We start from the raw sequence: 23,838 nt of genomic DNA on the forward strand, positions 1-23,838 counted from the left end.
AAATAGTTTAATGTGCATCTTTTCGTTCTAGTGTCTTATAATTTAACGTTTCTTTCGCACGCCGTTCCAGGTTTCGTTATTTTGTAGCGAGCAATTTTTTCATTCCTTTCTGCACAAATCACATGTTATTCTAGAAGTCCTCTCAGTTGTTTAAATGAGACCACATAGTGTGATTTGTTTCTGTTCAGTGTTTAGTCTGAGAGAAACTTAAATGTAGGTAGGCCCACGTAGGCTACAACCAAGGGCGGATTAGCAAACTGAATTAGCCCGGGAATTTAAAAATAATAACGGTCCACTTCTATCAAAATAGATTTAGCATAAAAATGCTCGTTTCACAAACAATTTACTTCATTTCAGAAAAAGTCTTTCACCGGTAATATGATGTAGGCTATAAAGTTAGACATTGTACGTATTTGTATAGCAAGCTTCGATTTGTAACTTGAATCATTGTCAGTGTTATTCAAACAAAGAATAAGGATATAGCGCTACGACTATTATATTTCAAATAAAATTTTCTTTTGTACATAAAACAGGACAGTGACCCTCTGACCGGCCAACGGGGAACGTTCTCGAATTCCCAGTAGGCTAATGATTAGACGCCAATCCACCCCTGTGTACGATATGTATTTTCATAGTTATAAAATTTAACCTATTAAGCAAATGTTATGCTGTGTAGATATTATATCTTACATGCTTCGTTGATTTTCCAAAATATTTGCAGACGTTTTGAAATATAACTTACACGAGAGACACTTGGTTTTATACCTTATGATGTTAATTTTGTGAATTTTAGGGGTTATACCCCAAAATGAGGTTAAGCCCCACCTTGGAGCTATAAAAAAAGTTGTTTCAAACTCAGTGGAACATGCCCTAACTAATTGAAAGAAGTTCCATCTTTGCACCTTATGGTGTTATTTTTACGGGTAGGCTACGTATTTTGATCCAACTTTGGGGGCTCCTTATTCGGGAATGCCCCACCTGGGGCGACCAAATTTGATGTTCTGAAATCCGTAAGTGAGGTACTATCACCTACACTTGGTTTCATCCATGTACCTTATAATGTTAATTTTGTGAATTTTAGGGGTTATAGCCTACCCCCAAAATGAGGTTAAGCCCCACCTTGGGACCATAAGAAAAGTTGTTTCGTACTCAGTGGAACATGCCCCAACTGCTGAAAGAAGTTCCATCTTTGTACCTTATGATGTTATTTTTACGTATTTTGCCCCAACTTTGGGGGCCCCTTATTCTGGAATGCCCCACCTGGGGCACCCAGATCGACTTGTTCCAAAGTCTACAAGTGAAGGCATAAAATCTGGCGTAGGTTTTGTTCTTGTACCTTATGATGTTTTTTTGACCCCCAAAATGGGTTTTTCACCGGGCCGTAGCCCCCAAACGCCCCAGCAGTGAAACCTCGGATGCGGGTTTCTGAACATCCCACAGTGGGGCAAGGTTGATAAAACACTCAAACCTTTTGTACCTTATGATGTTACAAAAACGTCACGGGCTGCCGGACTATAAGGAAAACGCTCGTGAAAGACCTGTCCTAAACTTTGTTAGCACATCACGAACCACCTACACAGCGGACTTGGTCCTGTTTATAATGTTTCAAACCAGGCGGGTGTATTAATTTGAACAGTGATTACAAAAAGTTGCTGTTGTTGGTAAAGTCCACTCACCATCTATTCGGAAATGTGGCATTACAGACGAAATCGGTTAACAGTATACTGCTTAAACGGATCAATCGTTTATTTGAATCAAAACCTGAAATCCCAAACCAAATCCAATCTAATTTTAAGTAAAAACATCGGTTAAGCGTATACCACTTAAAAGAATAAGTCGGATAAAAGCATCAGGATTTGCTTCTAGTTTGCATACTTCATTCATTTAATGCAGGGGTCACCAAACTTTTTTCTCTGAGGGCCGGATTGCTGCGAGATTAACAGCTGCGGGCCGGATGCAAATTGTGAATAGATATACAACTATTTAGAATCTCCATTGACTTGAATTGAGCACAATAAATAACAAAGTCAGCAGTGGAATAGCAAAGTTGTGATGAAAATCGAAAGGTTGCTGGAAAATTTATCCCCTACTGTGATACATTACAGGGCATCGTGCTCTTGAAAATATATTACATCTTTCCAAATTTGGCCTAGGCTGTCCGCATTTGTGGTGGCCTAATGATAGGCTTGCCATATGTCCCGGTTTAGCCGGGACAGTCCCGATTTTAAGGCCTTGTCCCGTTGTCCCGCCCGGTTAACCAGTTTGTCCCAGAATTTTCAATTTGAAGTTTGCAACAAAAAAATCTTGAGTTAGCCATTCTTTCTCAAGTGGGTTTGCGGAAAATATCAACGAAATGTTTCAGAAGCAAATGATCAACATCGACTTCCTTTTCGATGAGCACGTTTTGGTAAAGAAATACATGTCCGAGAGTGAGAGCAGAGGAAAGAATGATGGCAAAATGCAACGACATCTCTTGAACAAAAGTGGATCCAATCGTTCCAAACTTTTATCAACAGAAACATAACCATTCCAAACTTCAAAAACTTGTCAAGTTTGTGCTTTGTTTGGCCGGGACATCAGCACCAGTTGAGCGAATTTTTTCAATTATGAACAATATGTGGACTGATGACACAGGCCAAATGCTAGAACAGAATGTTAAAGCTTTCCTCACTAGCAAAATTAACGTTGATTTGACATGTAGTGCATTTTATGAAAAGATAAAATCGAACACTGAAGGCTACTTTTGAAAAAGGTGCACAGAAAAATATTATTATGCCTGATTCATTTGCTCATAAGTATTATTAAGTTCTTTTATTTTCGTTGGTGAAATAGGCCTACATATATTGGTAATTTTCCCATATTAATTAATTAGTTGCATTAAATTTTTTTGTATTAGGCCTGCATTAAGTTCATTTGCAATTTTCAATATGTGTCCCGGATTTGCATTTCTAAAAAATGGCAAGCCTATACCTAATGATAAAAACAGAACACCAACATGAAGGCTGCCTGGTGGAAAAATGTTTGGTAACTTTTTTCCTTAACAGTTGTAGTGCAGCTGTTATTTCCGCAGCACGTGGCGGGCCGGATGAAATCAGTTCGCGGGCCGGTTCTGGCCCGCGGGCCGTAGTTTGGTGACCCCTGATTTAATGGTATAATCGTACCTGTTAGCGAAAAGAGAATGTCTCTTTTTTGCTTTGCATAATTGTCTGCAATGTTCAAAGGCGAAATGAAGCAAAGGTGAGACGGACACGTTCGATCAAAACAAAGACAAGTGTCTGTAATCCCAGGCCATAACCTTATGTGCTAGACATCGTACTACAAAGAACCAATTTTCGCACAGCTGGGCTTCATTAAAACAGAAGAGCACACAAAAGGAATAATCACACTTCCCAATGAAGAAGTTTAAATGCTTTTGATGTCATCCGTCGGCGACTGGCCTTCCAAGGAATGGACACGGACAAATTATTTCGGCTTGAGAGGGAAGTATTGGAAAGCATGTCCAAAAGTTTAAACCAGAAAACTTTGGAGAATTTTTTTTAAAACTGCTGAAAAAAAGCAGCCTACTGTTGTGAAATACAGTGCGTAATTTCATTTGTGCAGTTTCGTTCAGTTGAAGAACATTGCAAATTAATTATTTTACCAGACAGCGCAAAAGACTTAAAAAACAAACCTTTGCGATTTCAAAACAAACAATGAGTGTGAGCCGAGTTTTTCTACCACACCACTATTTTCGTAGGCCACGTTCCATACTCAAAACTACACAGCTGGTACGGACTACGGAGCTAAAAATAGCACGCTTGAATCAAAAACTTCAACGTCAAAGTTCGCGTTGTGACGTCACAAAGATCGGTGAGATTAAAAGAAGTCCGATTGCCACAGTTTGCAGAAAAATGCTTTGATCGTACATGCTCTCCCAGTCAGCAAAGCTGGTCTTTTTCACATTGTTTCAACGTCTGCAGACAATAAATCAATGTAAAAAGGACCAGTTTTGCTGGCTGGAACATACAGCATAGCAGTGGCGGCTCGTGCCATGGGGCTGCAGCCCCCCCTGAAAAAAAGAGGGAAGATATGTTTTCCTCTGTGTTTGTCCGACCCGATTACTTTTTCACTTATGGATTGCGGATCGAAAATTACAATATTTAAAATTTTGTTTGGAAACATGGCTTTGGAACAACATTCTCTGCAGCCCCAGATTTTGGATTTCAAGCGCTCTGATTGGCTAAAAAATATCCTTGAAGCTCCACCTCTTTGGTATTTTACAGAATACAGAACAGCAATTTTTGAATCTCTTGGGGCTGCATGGAAAACAGTTAAAGTTAGGTAGGGTTAATTAAGGTAAGGGTTAGAGTTAGGAATAAGGTTAGGGTTTTGATCTTTGCCCAGTTTTGATCTTTGCATGTGACTCCATGCTGCTGAGGGACCACTTTGGTAGGCCTACAGTATAATATTGATGGTTGGTACAGTATTTTCTAGGGCAAGGAACGATAATTGTTTCCACTCAGTGATCCGTCAGGAGTGATAGATAGTTCAAAATTAGGTGCTTCTCTAGGTCTAGTATATATGCTGCAGAAGTACATCTACATGAATGATTTATCCTCTGAATTAAACGGTCTTTCTGTTGGCTGCTGCATTGGCAACTCCTGTCTTCAATTATTTAATGTATGCTGATGACTTGTGTTGTTTTGCATCAAGTGTCAAGGGACTCCAGAAACTCATCAATGTTTGTCAAATGTACATATGTCATTTCTCACGACATTATATTTAATTGCAACAAAACTGTTGGTGTTTTATTTATATAAAGCCTAGATGTTGAAATTTGGCTATAATCCGATCATATATTTAAATAAAAAACGCATCTGCTTTGAGACCTTTGAAATATATTGGAGTAACAATTAGCGACTTTCTACCTGATGATGAAGACATGAAACGACAATTATGGTCGTTGTATTGTTCTGAAAACATGTTAAAAGCAAGGTTTTCCAAATGTTCGATTGCTGTTAAAAATGTGTTGTTTCGTTCCTATTGTACCTTTTTATGCTTGTCAACTATGGTGCAACTATCTTCTATCCACTTATCCAGTAGTAATCGCTTACATGTTGGATACAATAATTGTTACAGAATGTTGTTTAATCTGCAGAGACGATGCAGCATCACCTCTGCATTCGTTGATAACAATACCACAACCTTTCAAGCTCTCATTCGTAAAAAATTATATCAGTTTGTAATCCGCTGTAACTTGTCTTCCAACCAATGGATACATGAACTAATGCGAACAGCTGTTACTCTCAATCTTTGTATTTGGTACATTACGACTCAGCTCTTTGAAGTTGAGTATCTGCTTTGTTTCTACTTTTTATGTTTGATTGTAATATGAATCATCTTGAGTCTGATGCAAATAAATAATATGGATACTCTTACTTTGACTCTGAATCTACCTTCATTTTATAAAATTGACTATGATTACATTTGTCTTAACACGTTTATGCTATAATAATTTACACTTTAATTGGAACATTTTGCAATTTATATACAATGGATAAATCTGTAATGTCATTGAAAAAAATTAGGTTTTCCCAATTGTCTCTGCAAGAAAAACTTAGCATCAAAGCACAAGGAAGACCCACTCCAAACCTTGACATTTCCCAACCATCCACCAGTAGAGGTAACCCTTATGCAAGGAAATTTAACAGAAATGTGTATGATGATCATGACTGGCTGTGTGGCTGCAACAGTGAAAATGCTTTCTTTTGCTTTCCTTGTTTACTGTTTGGTGGAGATCAAGAACATTCCTGGACCAAAGTAGGTGTGAAAGACCTCAAATATCAAGTAGAAAGACAGAGAAGCATAGTAGATCAACTTTCCACATGAACAATATTTTGAGCCTTTCAGTGCTTGGCAGAGTTAATATTGCTACACTTATAGATTCTGGATACCAACTCTCCATTACGAAACATAATGAAGAAGTAACGAAAAACAGAACAGTATTGTCAAAGATTATAGATTGTATAAAATTTTGTGGCAAATTTGAATTGCCATTAAAGGGACATGATGAAAGTCAAGGCTCGAAAAATCCTGGTGTGTTCATGGGGTTAATTGATTTTGCTTCCAATCTTGACTCACGCTTACAAAATCACTTTAATTCTGCAAAGGTATTCAAAGGTACATCCAAAACTATTCAAAATGAGCTTTTAGAAACGATTCTTGAGCTTTGCAAAAGCAAAATCAAAGAAGAAATATCACAGTCTGAGTTTGTAGCAATCATGTGTGATAAAACTACTGACATCTCAGAGAAGACACAGATGGTGATTGTACTACGGTATGAAAGTCATGGGAAGCCTGTTGAAAGATTTTGGGGGGTTTTTAATCCTGCTAACCAGACAGCAGAAGCTCTGTCTTCAATCCTATTTCAGGAACTTAAAGTTTTGCTTGGGAGTAATACATCCAAACTTGTAGCACAAACTTATGATGGTGCTGCTGCTATGAGTGGTGCAAGAAATGGTGTGCAATCAAGAATCAAGCAAGTATATAGCAATGCACACTTTGTCCATTGCTATGCACACCAGCTAAACTTGGTTATACAAAAAGCCACTTCGCAGAATACCAGTGTCAGAGTCTTTTTTAACAGTCTTTCGGGAATCCCAAGTTTTTTCTCCAAATCTCCTCAAAGAATGGCTGCTTTGGACCAAGTTGCTCAAAGGCGTATTCCTCGCCCATCAGCAACACGATGGAATTTTAAAAGCAGGACAGTGAATGCTGTATCGGAGGTAAAAGACGCACTTATAGAATGCTGCTCAACTTTGGAACAAAGCAACTCTACGGTGACTGGCTTTGCTGCTGCTGGTATAAAACGAATGCTCATAGATCCAAAATTTGTGTTTTGGTTAGATTTCTTTTCGAAAATCATGCCTCATGTTGACATACTGTTTGCTCAGCTGCCGTCTGTGGAGCTTGAGTCATTCAAAGTGCAGTGCTCTCTAGATAATTGTCTGTCAGCAATACAAAGAGTAAGGGAAGGCATTGCTGCAGAGAATGAGTCTCCTTCACCCATACGAAGAATGCCTGAATCCCAAATCATTGATGCTAAAGAAGTATGTGATGTCAAGTGTCAAGAAAGGTTCAAGTTTACCAATCATCTTGAAGCAAGCAATTTATTTAATTTGAAAAATGCTTCACAATATGCAAGACAGTTTCCAGAAAAAGCTTTAGAAAAATGTTGTGAAGCATACTCTATGTTAATCAAAGACAAGCTCAAACCGGAGCTGTCTGTTCTCTATTCTAGAAATGACATGCATTCAGTGAGTGGACTTGTGCAGTTGCTTTCGTTGCTAAACCTGGAAGGAATGCAATCAACTTTTTCTGAAGTAATAAAGCTAGCTAAAATTCTACTTACCACTCCAATGTCAACAGCAGAACCAGAACGTTGCTTTTCGTCACTGAAAAGGATTAAAACCTTTTCCCGCTGCACCATGTGTACTGAAAGACTTTCTGCATTAGCCATGGTGTCAATAGAAAATCGCTTAAATCAAAGATTTCAATGAGAGGGTAATTGACCATTTTGCCATGGCGAAAAGTCGCCGAATGGAATTCATCTATAAATAAAGGTCCGCTGTCCTTTGTATGTGATGCTCAGTAATGTGTAGCAAAGATTAAATGTGGCACCTATGGCTTGAGCGAGATCAATGGGTATAATTACAATATGTGTGTGTGTATTTGTTTGTTTTTGTAATGCTGTTAGGTTCAGTCGTGTTCTCATTGCTTTAAGAATTGGCGCTCCAGTTGTTTCAGGAACGAGGAGGCGACTGATTCTTAACTAATTCATCTACTTGCTTTAAAGTGTCAGGTTTGGTGGCCGTGCTTAACTATATTTATCTATGCATATACCGCAATATTAGATCTTTTCATGCACGTCTTAAATCATTAAGGTTTTGCCACCTTTTCTTTTTGTTGGTTTTGTTACTGTATTTCTTTTTCACAATATCATTTCTTTTGCATTCTGACAAAGAAAAATAAATTGAATTGAACTGAATTATACTTGCCATCCAGTGGGCATTTATACTTGTGATAGAACTGAGATTTTGTCTTTGTCCTTCTGTTTTGTGATACATGCAGAGTTGCTAGCTGGCTTCAGCTGGCAGAAGATAATTTTGTAGGAAAGAATAAAAATTTTTAACTTTCAAACATTTTTAGTTCTGGAGCAGTGGGTACATACATACAGGGTGCCCCAAAAAAGATGTAGCTACGGTTACATATTATACTACGTGTATACTGCAATATACTGTGTGTGTGCGAAGCTTATGTACTTTGTAATGAAATTGTTTTTAACTGCAAAAAGTCGTTTGCTATGTATTTTCTATCTAATCACTTAAAGTTAAATTTAAATTCAATTTCACGGTTCAACGGAAGTCAAATCAAATTTGTAGATAGCGTCAGATATTTGGGTGTATTTCTTGACACGGCAATGTGTGATGACAAGGATATAAACCGAAAAGTGTGATCATTATACTGTTTTGCCAATAAATTAAAATCAAAATTGTACAAGAGCTCCAGTGAAGTTAAAAATGTTCTCTATGTTCATATGTTCATATTGTACCCCAATGTAGGCCTATGCATATCACCTTTAGGAAAATTATCACCAACGTGACATTAATCGCTTACGTGTTGCATTCAATAATGCATTTAGAATTATTCACAATTTTCCCAAACATCATAGCGTACGTGAACATCAAGTCTTGTGTAACATTGTATGTTATATATATGTTATATAACATTTGATGCATTACAACGGAAATGGGCCTTTTCTTTTGTTGAAAGATGTGAATCCTTGTCAAACTCTATTGTTGCTTCCCTGATAAGGTATGACTGCTATCGTAACTCAAACTACCTCCTTTATTATAATACCACTATGTATGCCGTTACCTATAGCCTTGATGGCTGCTATGGCACAGCAGTGATATCAACATTCATCGATTGATAAAGTTTAAATTTCTTTTGATAGTTGGGTGTTTGAACAGATTAAGTATGATATTTCATTTTGAATTGATTTTAGTTTCGCATGTTTAATTGGTGTGATATGGATTGCATGATCTGAAATGGACGATTGATTAATTTATTGCTTACTTCAGCGTCATTGCTGTGAATGTACTTCTGTTTGTCTTTTGTTTCTGCGTATTTTTTTTTGTGGATCGTATATGGACATTCGTGTCCGATGTCGACAAATAAATATTTGCAGACAACAAACGAAACGAACTATTGAGAAAACGACAAAGTGCATAGAACATAGTTTCCTTTGTATTTAGCATTTATTTTGAATATAAAAATTTGAAATATTAGCACTTTTGCAAGCTCTACAGCAGCATTTTTGACTGTTATTCCACTCCTAAATTTATTTTGAAAATGCACTCAAAATGCACCATATTAAATGTAATTGTAAAAAATTTTCTGGGGGAGGCCCTCCAGCCCCCCGCCGTGGGTGTCGCCTTCGACGACACATCCGCAAAGTTTGCCTGATATTGCCAATTCTGACAATTGCTGGATATGCTGCCTTGCAGCCCCCCCAATCTGGGTTGTTTTTTTTTGCTGAGACTTTTCGGTCATTTGTCCGAAATGACTTAAAAAAATTTGGTCATTTTTTATTTATTTTGGTCATTTTTGGTCATATACAGTCAATTGACTATAAATCAAATATATTATAGTTATTAATATCTGAAGCCTTAACAGCCTGCTTCACCTAAAGGATCATCAGAAGGTCTTATTCAAATAGAATCAAATATTCAAATAGTCAATTGACTATATATTTTTTCGGACATTTTGACCGAATTGACTATATTTTTTTCGGACATTTTGCTAAAAAATCGGTCAATGACCAATAAATAAGCGAAAAAAAAAAACCCAGCTCCCAATTCAGGAGGCCACCAGCCGCCACTGCAGCATAGTGTTATGTAACACAGAACTAGTAAACTCTTTAAAGTTGAACCAGAATTGTAAACAGTTGTAGGAAGTATCAGTTGTAATGTGCTTTGCAGCCTAGTCAGCACAGACATCTTCTCAACAATTACGCCCATGCACAATAAACCTTTTTTTTAGTAATTTGGTTAAACAAATCAATCGTATAATCGTATCAAAACGTCTGGCAAATAGGTGATTCGATTAACCGATTTCGTCTGTAGTACGATAATCACTTGTTCACTTAGGGACATTGAACAAATGAACATGTTTTTTTTTTTCAATTAAAAAAAACAAAAAAACTGCTTTATGATTGTTATTTAAGCACGCTATTGTTGCTTCAAATTCAGATAACAGATATTATAAGTAATTAATTTCATTGATATTATGAAGAATCAAACATATTATCAATCCATGAAGGAAATTTAGTGTGAGGACAGGAAGTTAGCATGTGGTACTTAAAGGCATACTAAATGAAATTTTCAAACGGGAATTAAGCATTAAAATAACATTAAAATATAATAAGCATTAAACTGAACAGCAACAAAACAGGGTCTGCTACTATTCGGTGAGTCCGATTCGGTGAGTCTGATTAGGTGAGTTCCTAACTTCTAACCCCTAATCCTAAAACGGCAATGATAATTAGGCTACGGTACCCGATAATTTAAAAAAAAAATGAAAAAATCCCCCGTTAAGGGATCGGACTCACCGAATCGGACCATTCCGAACAAAACAAGACCCTGGGCACTGAGCAGCCTCAAAGGTGCTACTTCCATCACGAATGAGAGCAGAAGTTACTAATTGAACTAGGTACCATAAAAGCGAAAATTGCAATAAAACCATACAGATTAGCTTATATTCTCCACAAAACGGTGATTCATGTGAAATCCCACAGAAAGCATTCCGAGAAGGTAACTCACAACCAGGATACACAGCATACCAGTGCGTGCGCAATGAGCATCCACTTCTCTTCAATAGAATATTAAAAAAGAGGAGATATCGAATTCTAGTATACTTGAGTTAAAGTTGGTCTGCGTGAACTGGATAACGAATCTATTCTGTGGCTGCTCGAGTGCTCGACACCAGACCAAACATCTAGATTCTAGACCAACGATGGGCAAACTGCGGCTCGCGAGCCGCATGCGGCTCGACAGCATAAATTTTGTGGCTCTTAATCGTAATATTACAAAAAATTTAAGATTATACTTTACAAATATGTTATTACAAATATGTTGTCAACCAAGCAGTGGCGTACCGAGGGTATGGCAGGCATGGCTCGAGCCATGGGCACCACATTGATAGGGGCGTAGAAATCAGTTGGTAAAAATAAAAATTTGTGACACTTTCTTCAAAATCTAATTTGCGCCCAATACAAAGATCAAAAAGGAGTCTCTCTTTACTGTAGCCTGTTTTTACTGTTACTGTTTTACTGTAGCCATTGTTAAACAATAGAATTGTGACGTTGGAAATTTACAAGAGCTAAAGCCATGTATTGCATTCCTTGTAAATCCATATCATCATCATTTTATTTTTCGTCATTAACGCGTCCGGGACAAAAAAGATACTAACTACAAAAATCGATATAGACCTACCAGCACGTTAATGAGTGGGAAAAGGTGGCAAAACCTTGAAAGGTTTAAAACGTGCCTGAATGGAAAATCATGTAGTAGGCTATATGTCAGTAGTTAGCACGGCCACAAAACCCAAAAAACAAATAGAAAAAAAATTCAACACTTTTTCCAAAACATGTGTTCTCAGCAGTCAAGTGAAGCAAGAACTCAGTGATAGACACGTGTTTTGCCCGTGAGGCTGGGCTCATCTACCGGTACATGTTATTGGAAAAAGTCTTGATGGTTAGTGTGGAGGCTACACCGGTATGGTTAACACAATGCTCGCTATTCTATAGTGAGTTAGTCAGGTAGTGCTGACGCCAGGAAGATCGCTCCTTCTCAACAATCCATTCAACGTTTATGTAGTTAGAGATGGCTGAATTCGCCAACCTTTCGCCATTAACATGTCCGCTGTAGAAATGGAACTATCTGACATGCAAGAAGGTGTGGTTCTAAAAAATTTCAGTCAGTGCCACTCTACCATTGAGTTCTACCACAGGTTCCAGAGAATAAATATCCAAAACTCAAAAAGACCAGTGTACGACTCATTTCTGTTTTATCTACGACTTATTGTTGTGAATCTTTATTCTCTGTAATGAACTTTGTAAAATCAAAACATCATGCAACCTTGACAAATGAAAACTTGGAAGAATTAATTCGCACAGCACAGTTTTTATTGCTGATAAGTTATTTTGTGTCAATTGATTTTGCGGCTTGCTGGTGTTTATGGTTTATCCGCAAACGGCTCTTTCTTTGAACAACTGTGCCCACCCCTGGTCTAGACCGAGTCATTGCCGCGGCCCAAGGGTGATAAGCTAAAAGGCAGAGCCTCTCAACCCCCGGGCCCCGAGTAGCGAAGAAGGTTCACATTAGCTTAGCATATCAAAAAAAAATCAACAAAACGACAACAGTGTTGCACAATATTCAACAAACCTAACTATGAATTTGCCCTTAAATGTTAGTTAATTATTTCCATAGTTTGCTCATACTTTTTGTTATCAATAGATTCTAAAGATATATCTTCGTAACACCAATCGAGGTAATCATTTCATTTAAATAAACAAGCGGCAAATAGTGTAACAATGCAACCGGAAACAAGTAACCTCCTTGGTAAGCCTAATTATGCAAACGATGTTTCAGGAATTCTTTTCAAATGAGAACGGAACGAGGTTTTTGGCCAATAGCAACGTAAATCCTGCCAAACGGCAATCAAGTTCTCATTTCATTAATGTTAAAGAAACACTAGGATATATCAAGCCGGCAAAAATGCCAAGTGTAACCTTATTTTTAGCATCAATTTATAACTTAGTACCACTATTCACTTGGTAAAGGTAGCACGCCTTAGCTGTACTATAGCTTAAGGATTTGTGCAAGTGTCATTCAGCACAATCAAAACTCCTAAAAGCGAACACAACATGTCACATGTTTATTGAACTGGTGTCGAATATCAAACAACGAAGCACATGTTTACTGTTTATATTTTACACATGTTTAAGTCACATGTTTACTGCACAATTTTAAAATCAACATGCATTACCTGGACTGAAGCCACCGTAGCTGACTGGTGATATACTGGGAGGCACCATCGTCATTGATAACGCTTGAGACATGAACTGATTGTGGTATCCATTTGCAGCAGACATGGATGTAATAGCTTCTTGGGATAGTTGTGAACTTGACCCGATCGACAATGACGAAGGTGTAGGTGGTTTGAAAGGAGACTGGTTTCCATTGGATGGCGTAGAATAGAAGGAAGGATACGAGTTCATTACTTTATTGTCCGGCTGAAATGAGCTCAAGGAACTAGAGTTGAACGAATTTATTCCATTCAATATCTGTTGAGACATCTGAAAAAAAAAACATATATAATTGATGCAAGAATGCAATCACAGAGATTTTTTCACAAGATGCTTTGAAGAAAAACTTTGAAAGTTAAAGAGAATGCCAACATTAAGTTTTAAGACAGAGTGTACATCGACAACCTGTCTTGCACATTCATAAATGGTACAACACAACATCAAAAATGAAAAGTGTAAACCTGTGGCAGAAATAAGCTCTGATGGAAGGTGTAGAATTTTTACTTCAAGGAGCCTTAGACAATAGACATGTACACAGAAACTTGTTCAACCTGTTGGTAGCATTGAGTTATCTCACCTGTGGTGAGGGATAAAGCGGCAGAGACTGGGGTGATGGTGATAGAAGCAAACCCGGAGACGGGGGTCCACTTTCCACAGTATTTGTTTGACTTTCTACTGATGATTTTCTTTGCAAAGAATGACCAATTGGCAACCTGCAAAGACAAGACAGTTAGCACGGTAGCAGAAACTGGCATAAAGACTTAAACATAACTATACTTGTTGACTTGTCCGTTACAAACTTCTGCTCAGCTTTCATGTTTGTTGTATCGTGCTAAATTACAATGTCAATATTCCATCATAGCCAATTGTCAGAACCAGAACTGTTGCTTGAAAACTATGAGAACAAGCTGGAAACTGAATGTTGATGTTAGATGCATCAATTTCGGCTAGAAATAATGTAAAGTACCGTACTGTACCGGTACAAAAACCAATCAACATCTAAAAAGAAGATTACCCTTATATTATATGTACACAAAACAAGTTTCAAGTGAAGAAAACAACTCTAACAAGTTGATACTTAACTTGCAAATAGGACAAGATTTTTCAATAAAGTCAAATCTTCAACAATCTCAGTCAAAAGAAATTCCACACAAAACTGTTGCTATCGAATAGTTATGACTTACGTTGTATAGACTAAAACAAGTTTTGTGAATCAAAAGTAAATGAAATCTAATTTTTCACAAAACAAGATCAAGACCACTTTAATCCAAAACAAAATATATACATATGGTATAATAAATGTTTTTTTCCCAATGCAAATTTGGCAAACTTTTAACAAGTTTGATAAACTTTCGGGGCAAGGGATTTCTTTTCCTAAGCCAGATTAGCAATGTTTTCCAGACTACACTGAAAGCCTCCTAGAGAACAACAGTCTTCAGCAATCAGCATCATCATTCAAGAATTGCAGACCTATACCACCATTCGGTGGATAGAGGATGGTATTGCCTGCAGTAGCCTATGTTCCTCAGAATAACTCTAGCAAATAAAAGGAAGATGTCACTCTCCTTGGTGCATCATTGAGCGACAAAGCCTAGCTCGCGCCTATGAAAAAATAGTCGACACATACCAATACCCATGCTTGTTACAATAAGGACAAGCTAGTGAAGCAGCTGTCTGCATTAGGAATGAAAAAACGAAGAATGACGATGTTAAAGTCTCCATTATTATTTCTATTTGCGGCTTGACAAAGTAGCTGCAGAAAATTTTTGTTAATCAGCTTTACTGCTGAGAAGTTGTGGCTGGCACAAATACGTGTCTCGATTTATATTGAGGAGCGTGCTTGTTTAAAAGAGCAAATAGCCTAACTTAGAGAAGAGATGACAGTTTGGCCCCTGTACTCTTTAACCAAGAGGTAAAGAACACCATAATTGCATGGCGTTTCAATTGAGCTTTCAACACTGCAATCTTCAAAAACATGTTATAGCTGTGGCCCTTTCTAAATTACAAACATAGATTTTGAGTGGGAACACGCTTGGGCTGAACATATCATAACTGGACTGTGAAATAAACATGGTTAATTTTACTTACTAAACTACTGGAGAATGCTTGATTATTTAATGCAAGTAAAATCCCAAGCAACTCACCCATTACTAAGATTTTTATGTGACTGTTCTTGAATTTCCATGATGCAACTTCAACACTCAGCTGGTGGTACAATTACCTATAATCTTGTAATCCAAATTTAATACAATATTAATATATAAAAAAAACTTTACTAGTAAAACTAGTGGAACCTGCTTGAAAAAAGTAAACATACATATTTATACCAAGTCATGGGATCATCAGAAGGTCCTTAGCTTACTCAAATAAAATATTATGACATAGTAACTATATTTGCTAGAAGATGCTCTGCTTAGTGTTTATGTTTGTTTTTGAGTACTTATTGGTAGCATTGATAATATTTATTGTAGAATACAAACACATGTAGATAAAATTGAGTTTAATTAGAAAAACTTATTATTATACAGTTCTCATTTAATCCATTCTGCAGCAAATCATGGCATATGATCTGTTTCTCGACAAATTTGACTACTGGGTCATTCCAGCTCAATTCACCCAGTGCTGTTAACACCACCATCACCGATTTACATCAAATTTGGTTTGTGGTTAGGTTTTGGGCAAAAACGCATAAATTTTAAATTTTATCAAAATCCAGCCAGTGGTTTTGGAGATATGGGCCTATGAAATTTCGTATTTTGGGGGAAAATAGGGGTACCCGGCTTATTTCAAAATGCCATTTCTCCGCAACCACTGGGTGTATTTTAATGAAATTGGTGTCATTTTGCAGGAAATTGGTCAAGGATTTCATTTCTATGGTTAATTTTCAAAAATAAGCATGTTTGGGGGTAATGACCTTTTGACCTTTGCTTTGACCTTGACTTTGACCCTGTGGATCACGTGATACAAAAAACTTGTCTACATGAAAAATATTTCTTGATAATCTCTATAACATATGAAAAAATGGGAGAGGTAATATTTTTAGTTTAGCCATAGTTTTCATTCAAAGAGGACGATATCTGTGAAATTTTCATAAAATCCGGTTAGCTTAAACATTATATTGTAGAATAAATCTTGCTGCTCTTGAGTCTTGCAACAACAGTGTACCAGCTTCATTTTTAATAATCAGAAATCGATTTCGCCATACTGTTATAGCATGGTCATTGGTCAGTCTGATGAGGTATATCGTTATCCATAGGCGCCGAGTTTTCAAAATAGCTGGGCGGGCGAACACATACTGTCACGTCATAAAGGCTATTTTGTGCGTTTTTCAAAAGGGCGATTTTGCTAGGTTGTTGGGCTAGCCTAGTTTTACTGTACATTTAAGTTTATGTTTCCTCTCTAACACGATTTGGAAACAAGTAATAAATATAATTGGTACGCAACAACGTCTGGTCCTGGTAATTCAGTTCCGCATATTTTTTGTGATTGGTATGTGCGGGTTGCGGGACGAAACTTGCAAGTTTCATATCAGTGACGTAACAGACGCAACTGTATCACCAAAATCCTAAATTAATGGTTGAATCTTGTTTGAAATGTTCATTAGATGACCTGATGGCAGTTTGTGTGTGTTCAACAGAGAATAAAGCATGTATGATGGGAAGTTGCAAAGAGTGTCCTGGACAAGATGTGCTTATGCAGCATCTCCTTAGCTGTGATGAAATACCAGAAGATGTAACATACCAGCAATGGATTAGTACAGATCGGGCTAAATTGATCACATTAGTTGAAACAAAAATTGAATTCACAGAAAAGCTTTCATATCAGATTATGAAATTGACAAGACATAGAACTTACACTGCTAAGGCACAACATAAGTATATATATGAACAATTTGAAGACAACCATAAAACCAAAAACTGAAATCATTGTTCAAGGTGACTTTGCAGAAAATTACTAATATGTAGTACAAGATGAAGTGCAAAGCTTCCACTGGGATAATAGGCAGGCCACTTTACATCCGTTTATTGCATACCGTCGACTGGCAGATGGATCTCTTGAACACAGCAATGTATGCATCATAAGCGATATCATAGAACACAACACCTACACAGTTTATGCTTTTTTACAAGTATTTATTGATTATTTGAAAGCTGAATTTCGTGAACTTGAAAAAATTTATTATTTTACAGACGGCTGTGCTGGCCAATACAAGAACAAGTCAAATTTCATCAATTTATGTAATCATGTCAAAGATTTTGGCATCAGGGCAGAATGGCACTTTTTTGCTACTTCACATGGAAAGAGTGCATGTGATGGTATAGGGGGGACAGTGAAGCGCCTCTTAACCAAGGCAAGTTTGCAAAGGCCTTACAGTGACGCTATCCTTACTACCGAGTCAATTATGACATTTTGCAAAGCTAACATACAAGGAATTCAATTTTTCAATGTCAAGTCTGACCGGTATGAAGCTTGCAAAGAAAAAGTGAAAAAAAGATTCTCGTTGGCAAAGACAATAAAAGGAACACTAAAATTCCATAGATTTGTTCTGATTTCTGAAGCAAAGTTATTCGTGTACAAACTCAGTGCTCAAAAAAATCTGCCTGAAATAGTGTCAGTGACAGGAGGGAGAGATGAAGACCTTGCACTTGAAGCATTGAATGAACCTATCAACATCGCAACACATACATATGTGTGCTGTATATATGATTATGAACCGTGGATAGGTTTGGTGGAAGACATTTCTGATGAGTTTGGAGACTACCATGTAAACTTTATGCATCCTCATGGTCCAGCCAGAATCTTCGACTGGCCTTCCTCTGCTGATAAATGCTGGACCGATATTAATAACATTGTTTGTATCATTGAAACTCCTTCCATGATTGCATCTGGCAGATGTTGTTACACTATTTCCAAAAACGGTACAATTAAACTTCACAGGTTGTGTAAAAACTGGTCAGTTCAGTGATTGCTGTCTATGGAAAACTTTCAGAACCTAACATTTTGTCTGTTGTGTCTTGACTAAACTGTGTCATTTAACTCATTTTTATGCATTATTAGTTGGGAGCATTTATGTATTACATCATCAGAATTTGAGATATTTTACCCCCTCCCCCATTTGCCATCATTTCCCAATGTTATAAGCTTATTTTACAAAAAACAAACACCCCTCATCATCATTTTGGACCTATTCTTTCTGATGATGCAATGTGCATATCGTTCCATTTGTACATAGGCCTACCATACTATTTTTGAAAGTGATTTTAAGAAAATTTGTTGAAAAATCATGAGACATGCAAACTTTGAGTGAAAACTATGGCTAAAATAGAAATATTACCTCTCCCATTTTTTCATATGTTATAGAGATAGCGTCAAAGAATATTTTTCATGTAGACAAGTTTTTTGTATCACGTGATCCACAGGGTCAAAGTCAAGGTCAAAGCAAAGGTTAAAAGGTTATTACCCCCAAACATGCTTATTTTTGAAAATTAACCACAGAAATGAAATCCTTGACCAATTTCCTGCAAAATGACACCAATTTCATTAAAATACACCCAGTGGTTGCGGAGAAATGGCATTTTGAAATAAGCCGGGTACCCCTATTTTCCCCCAAAATACGAAATTTCATAGGCCCATATCTCCAAAACCACTGGCCGGATTTTGATAAAATTTAAAATTCATGCTTTTTTACCCAGAACTCACACACAAACCAAATTTGAAGAAAATCGGAGGTGGTGGTGTTAAAAATTTCATTTTTTTGGGTGATTTGATGTGGAATGACCCTACTGTCAACTCTAAATTTAAACTCTTTAGCATATGTTCATTGTTTATCATTTTCACACAGATGAAATCAATAAAAAGCTTAAATTCATTATCATCAAAATTTGGTTACGTCCTCACTAGCATAGGCGCCAACTCCAGGGGGGCGGGGGGGTGGGGCCCCTCCGTGAATTTAGCTCGGGGTGGCTGCCCAAAAATCTAATTATTTAAAAAAATCCTAAATCAAATGTTTCTAAGTTCAGATTTGACCTTCATTGCGGATCGATTTCGATTAAAAGATCTACTTGTTGCAACAAGAGCGTTGCTCCTAAGATAACAAAAGAAACAGAAGTACGGTAGCTGATAAACGCCAGCATGGTGCCGTTGAAGCATAGTAACAATGATTGAAAAACGTTTTTCTTGATTTCTTTTGCTTTGTTTTTTCTTGGGAGTGTCAATAACGAGGTACGGCTTGCTGTTTGCTCAGTTTAGTATCTAAGCGTATTAAGAGCTAAAGTTCAAAGTGACCAGCATATAATTCGAAGTAGCCTACAGGCCTCGAAATTCGTTTTTTGACGGCGGACAAACGTGTCCGGTCTGAGCAGCTATCTCGGCGGACCAATTAAATTTCTCACGGCTGACACACCACTTTTAGCCGTCGATCGTCAGGCTTAATCACTTTATCTTGATGAAAATTCTTCGCCATTTCAGAACTATAACTACGGTTTAGAAGGCTTTTTAAAAATTCAGTAAAGTCACTCTGAAAGGCTTTCATCAGACCAACGACTTGCGCTTGAAGAGTGAAAGCGCCGTGTATAGCTGGTCAATACGTCACAACACTGATTAACTTCCACCGAACGAGGTCGTGTGGCTTATTGCATCACAATGCTCTGGGCAGGAGTCGGAAAATTTCTACACTAACGCTACTGTTTTCTGCTGTGCAAAGTTTCACAGACTTTTTTTTTAAGTGTATTTTTGCGTGTCATGTGAGCGAAAGTGAATTTTCCTTGGGTCTTTTCTTTCTTACTGTAATACCAAAACTTAACAAATTTTTTTGCATCTTGCTGTAATAGCCTACTCGTATAATCTAAATTAGTAACCAACCTTGCCGTATCATCATTACTCGGAGATCAAAGCCAGACATTGTGACGTAAACTTAAACTAAATTGCGCGTGATTAGTGTAGAGAAGTACCTGTACTCCTATCGATTCTTAACGAAGGATTCACCTTTGTTACGCTGATTCAATGTCATCAATCGTTGAAGCAATGTAAAAATCGAAAGTTTTCCTCCTTGAATGGAAGTTAAGGGATACAGTATTCACATTTTCTAGATGCGCGCTAGAATGCGTTGGAAATTATATTATAGCAACAATTGTTCGTGCTATGCAATGACGATTTGTATCGCTAGTTCCTGTGTTATTTCTCGGCAGACAAATATGACCGATCTAGATGGTACTTCCCGCGGACATCACATACTGTGACGGCGGACATGTCCGATGTTTGCCGTGAATTTCGAGGCCTGAGCCTACATTATAAAGCTTGGCGATATACAATAGGGTGGAGTGAAAAAAACTTTTTTTTGAAATTCAAAAAAAGGGGGGTCTAGATCCCTGACAAATTGGCAAAAAACAACAACAAAACTGGTTTCGGGGAGTTGCACCCCCTATTGGCCGTGCTACCCCCCATTTTATGGGGGAGTACCCCCAAATTTCTCAAATCGGCTGTAACTTTGGAACTGCTGGTGCTAGGAACATGAGTTTGGTATCAAATGATGCAGAATCATCATATTTCGATCTGCTCTAAGAGGACTTTTTGCCTTAATCTCACTAGAAAAAAAGTTATGGCAAAAAATGTATATTTTACCATGTTTTGGACAAAAACGGTAGCGCAGGCACAAGGTAATGGGTAAATGTGTACTGCATATGCACTATGCAGGTTACAGATAACTTGGATACTTTTGCTTATTGAATTTGCAATAAATATACAGCATAGTATGCATAATATATGGTATGATACACATGACATATAGAATACAAGGGTTAATTGAGAGCATGTTGGCAGTGACAACCATGGTCTAACGGTACAGTAGTGTGACTGCTGACTGGTAATACAAAATAGTGCTCATGTCATGTATACAAACACTTGCAAGTAATAACTTTACTGCATGAGGTGGGGGTTACTAACTGGACACCTGTTCAAAGTGTAGGTGCATAAAACATGACATATAGAGCATATACTGTAGTTGGTAGACGTAATTGGTGATGGGTAGACTGTGATCTGCCATGAAATCATTGTCAAGGAAATACCAGCACACAGGTTTGATATGATCCATACTGCTGCATGTGCAATGGATGGTAGCCTACTGGCTTATCTGTAGCAAAAGTGTGCTGCAGGAAATTGCAGATACTGAACTTCATGACAAGCTCGCACTCGTTGGAAACGATAGTACTGCTGCAATGACTGGAAATGAACAATTGAACATGGAGCACTTCGTCATCTGAAAGAGCAACTCAAAAGACAAGTGCAGTGGGTTATTGGCTTTCTGCATTGCAACGATCTCCCTCTGCGACATATATTTACAAACTTAGATGGGACAACAAATAACCCTTCATCTTTTTCTGGAATCATAGGAAAGGAATTGGGAGCCAGCGTTTCTGCATAGAAAATTGTCCAAATCAAATCAATTCCAAATTTTCTGTGTTGCCCAACAGTGTGATCGATAACCTTAGTTCTGACTAGTATTATGGCTACAGAATATGTTGAGCTCTTCTGCTTGGGCATGTTGATGAAGACTTGCAATTTTTGTCAGTCGGGTAATTATGTCATTCAAGGTGGCAAACACTTGCTTGTAGGCTACTTAGTAAATACACATCTGCGATCAACCCTTTAAAAAGTTTCATGATCTTGTCTGAGTACTGCACCAAGGTTTGCTTCACATCTTAGTTTAAAATAAAACACCACAATTCATTATCTGATGAGTCAAAAAACTTCTTCAACATGTTGCAAAGAAATCTGTCCTTCCCAAACCAAGAAGTAAAAGAGATTTCTGGAAGGTTTTGGAACGCAATGCATTTTTTATCACCCTGAAAATGTCATTGTTGGTATGCTAGGTGATGAAGACTGCCAATTATAAAGAGAAGCAGTCCAACAAATCCATCCGTTACGTTCACAAGAACAGAAAAAGCAAAGCAAGAATAATGTTGGCTGCTCACAACAAGCAGAAGATGAAAATCAAAAGCTGAGAAAGGAAATTTCACCAGCGGTGCCACCTGCAATACGCAGATTACTTGTGCCATAGCTACTAAAGCAAAATCATACCACCAACTTGTGAAGCTTGGCTTAGTTCATAAGTCTGAGCCACCTATCATGAGATCGCTAACAGATCAACAGCTTGACAGTGTCATTGGCTAACCTCTGCGGCTCGATTATCCTTGCCACATCCAAGTGGTGGAGCATCATGTCAAGCTTGTGACTGAAGCAAGAATCTGTTGTAGCTTTTGGATGAAGGTATTGGCTGATTCGTCAGAAGGTGCAACCTCATCAACTTATGAAAGAATTCAACAGCAAGAAGGAATTCCCACAAGATTGACATGTTCACCATTTTGGTTGAAGTCTCAACGTAGTACTGGTGGCCTAGCACGTGCAGCAGTATGGATCATATCAATCTGTGTGCTGGTATTTCCTTGACAATGATTTCATGGCAGATCACAGTCTACCCATCACCAATTACAGTATATGCTCTATATGTCATGTTTTATGCACCTACACTTTGAACAGGTGTCCAGTTAGTAACCCCCACCTCATGCAGTAAAGTTGTTACTTGCAAGTGTGTGTATACATGACATGAGCACTATTTTGTATTACCAGTCCGCAGTCACACTACTGTACCGTTAGACCATGGTTGCCACTGCCAACATGCTCTCAATTAACCCTTGTATTCTTTATGTCATGTGTATCATACCATATATTATGCATACTATGCTGTATATTTATTGCAAATAAAATAAGCCAAAGTATCCAAGTTATCTGTAACCTGCATAGTGCATATGCAGTACACATTTACCCATTACCTTGTGCCTGCGCTACCGTTTTTGTCCAAAACATGGTAAAATATACATTTTTTGTCATAACTTTTTTTCTAGTGAGATTAAGGCAAAAAGTCCTCTTAGAGCAGATAAAAATATGATGATTCTGCATCATTTGATACCAAACTCATGTTCCTAGCACCAGCAGTTCCAAAGTTACAGCCGATTTGAGAAATTTGGGGGTACTCCCCCATAAAATGGGGGGTAGCACGGCCAATAGGAGGTGCAACTCCCCGAAACCAGTTTTGTTGTTGTTTTTTGCCAATTTGTCAGGGATCTAGACCCCCCTTTTTTTGAATTTAAAAAAAAAGTTTTTTTCACTCCACCCTAATATACAATGGCATATAGACGCAAAAAACATCAATGCTGACAAACAAACATCAGCATTTTGAATGTAAGCAATCAGTCGGCTAGAAAGTTTGCCCCCCGGCGATTTTCAAAACCCGGCGCCTATGCTCACTAGTGGGGGTGACCGATTACATTCACTTCTACTCTCGATCTCATGCTATCCATCGCACCTTCTTTCTTTAGTCCGACTTTGTCTGATTCATTCTTCACCTGTTCTTTTGGACGTCCTTGTTTCCTCTTCCCAACTACCTTCAAATTCGAAGCCTTTCAAAGAAAACTTCCTTCTTCCCTCCTTAGTACATGTCCATGCCATCTTACTTAATTGTCTTTGTGAATTTATATTTAAACACCCAACAACAAGAAATGCAGCAAATGCGGAGAACCTTTAATGATTTATCACAGTACGTACTGTTTTACAAGCAGTTTTTGACATCTTTCGCAATAAATCTTATGCTGACATGCAACTGTTCAGAAGTCTTTATTTTAAATGATTTTCACTTAATGCTCTTAATTGATTCT

The 23,838-nt window shown here is 37.6% G+C and overlaps 1 protein-coding gene across 1 annotated transcript in view; it reads right to left on the minus strand.

Annotated features, from left to right (window-relative positions):
• Nucleotides 1-15,396, minus strand: part of LOC145769507 (retinoic acid receptor beta-like) — an 85,622-nt gene extending 70,226 nt beyond the window's left edge. Inside the window, exons 1-3 of the mRNA XM_082581157.1 lie at nt 15,274-15,396; nt 13,707-13,842; nt 13,090-13,399 (exon numbers count right to left, since the gene is read on the minus strand). Of these exons, the coding sequence (XP_082437283.1) occupies nt 13,090-13,399; nt 13,707-13,842; nt 15,274-15,314 (487 nt within the window). The 5' untranslated portion in view covers nt 15,315-15,396. The remainder of the gene's footprint in view (nt 1-13,089; nt 13,400-13,706; nt 13,843-15,273) is intronic.
• Nucleotides 15,397-23,838: the final 8,442 nt, after the last annotated feature.

Source organism: Aplidium turbinatum, chromosome 1 (genome assembly GCF_918807975.1).
Source record: "Aplidium turbinatum chromosome 1, kaAplTurb1.1, whole genome shotgun sequence".
NCBI classification, from domain to species: domain Eukaryota; kingdom Metazoa; phylum Chordata; class Ascidiacea; order Aplousobranchia; family Polyclinidae; genus Aplidium; species Aplidium turbinatum.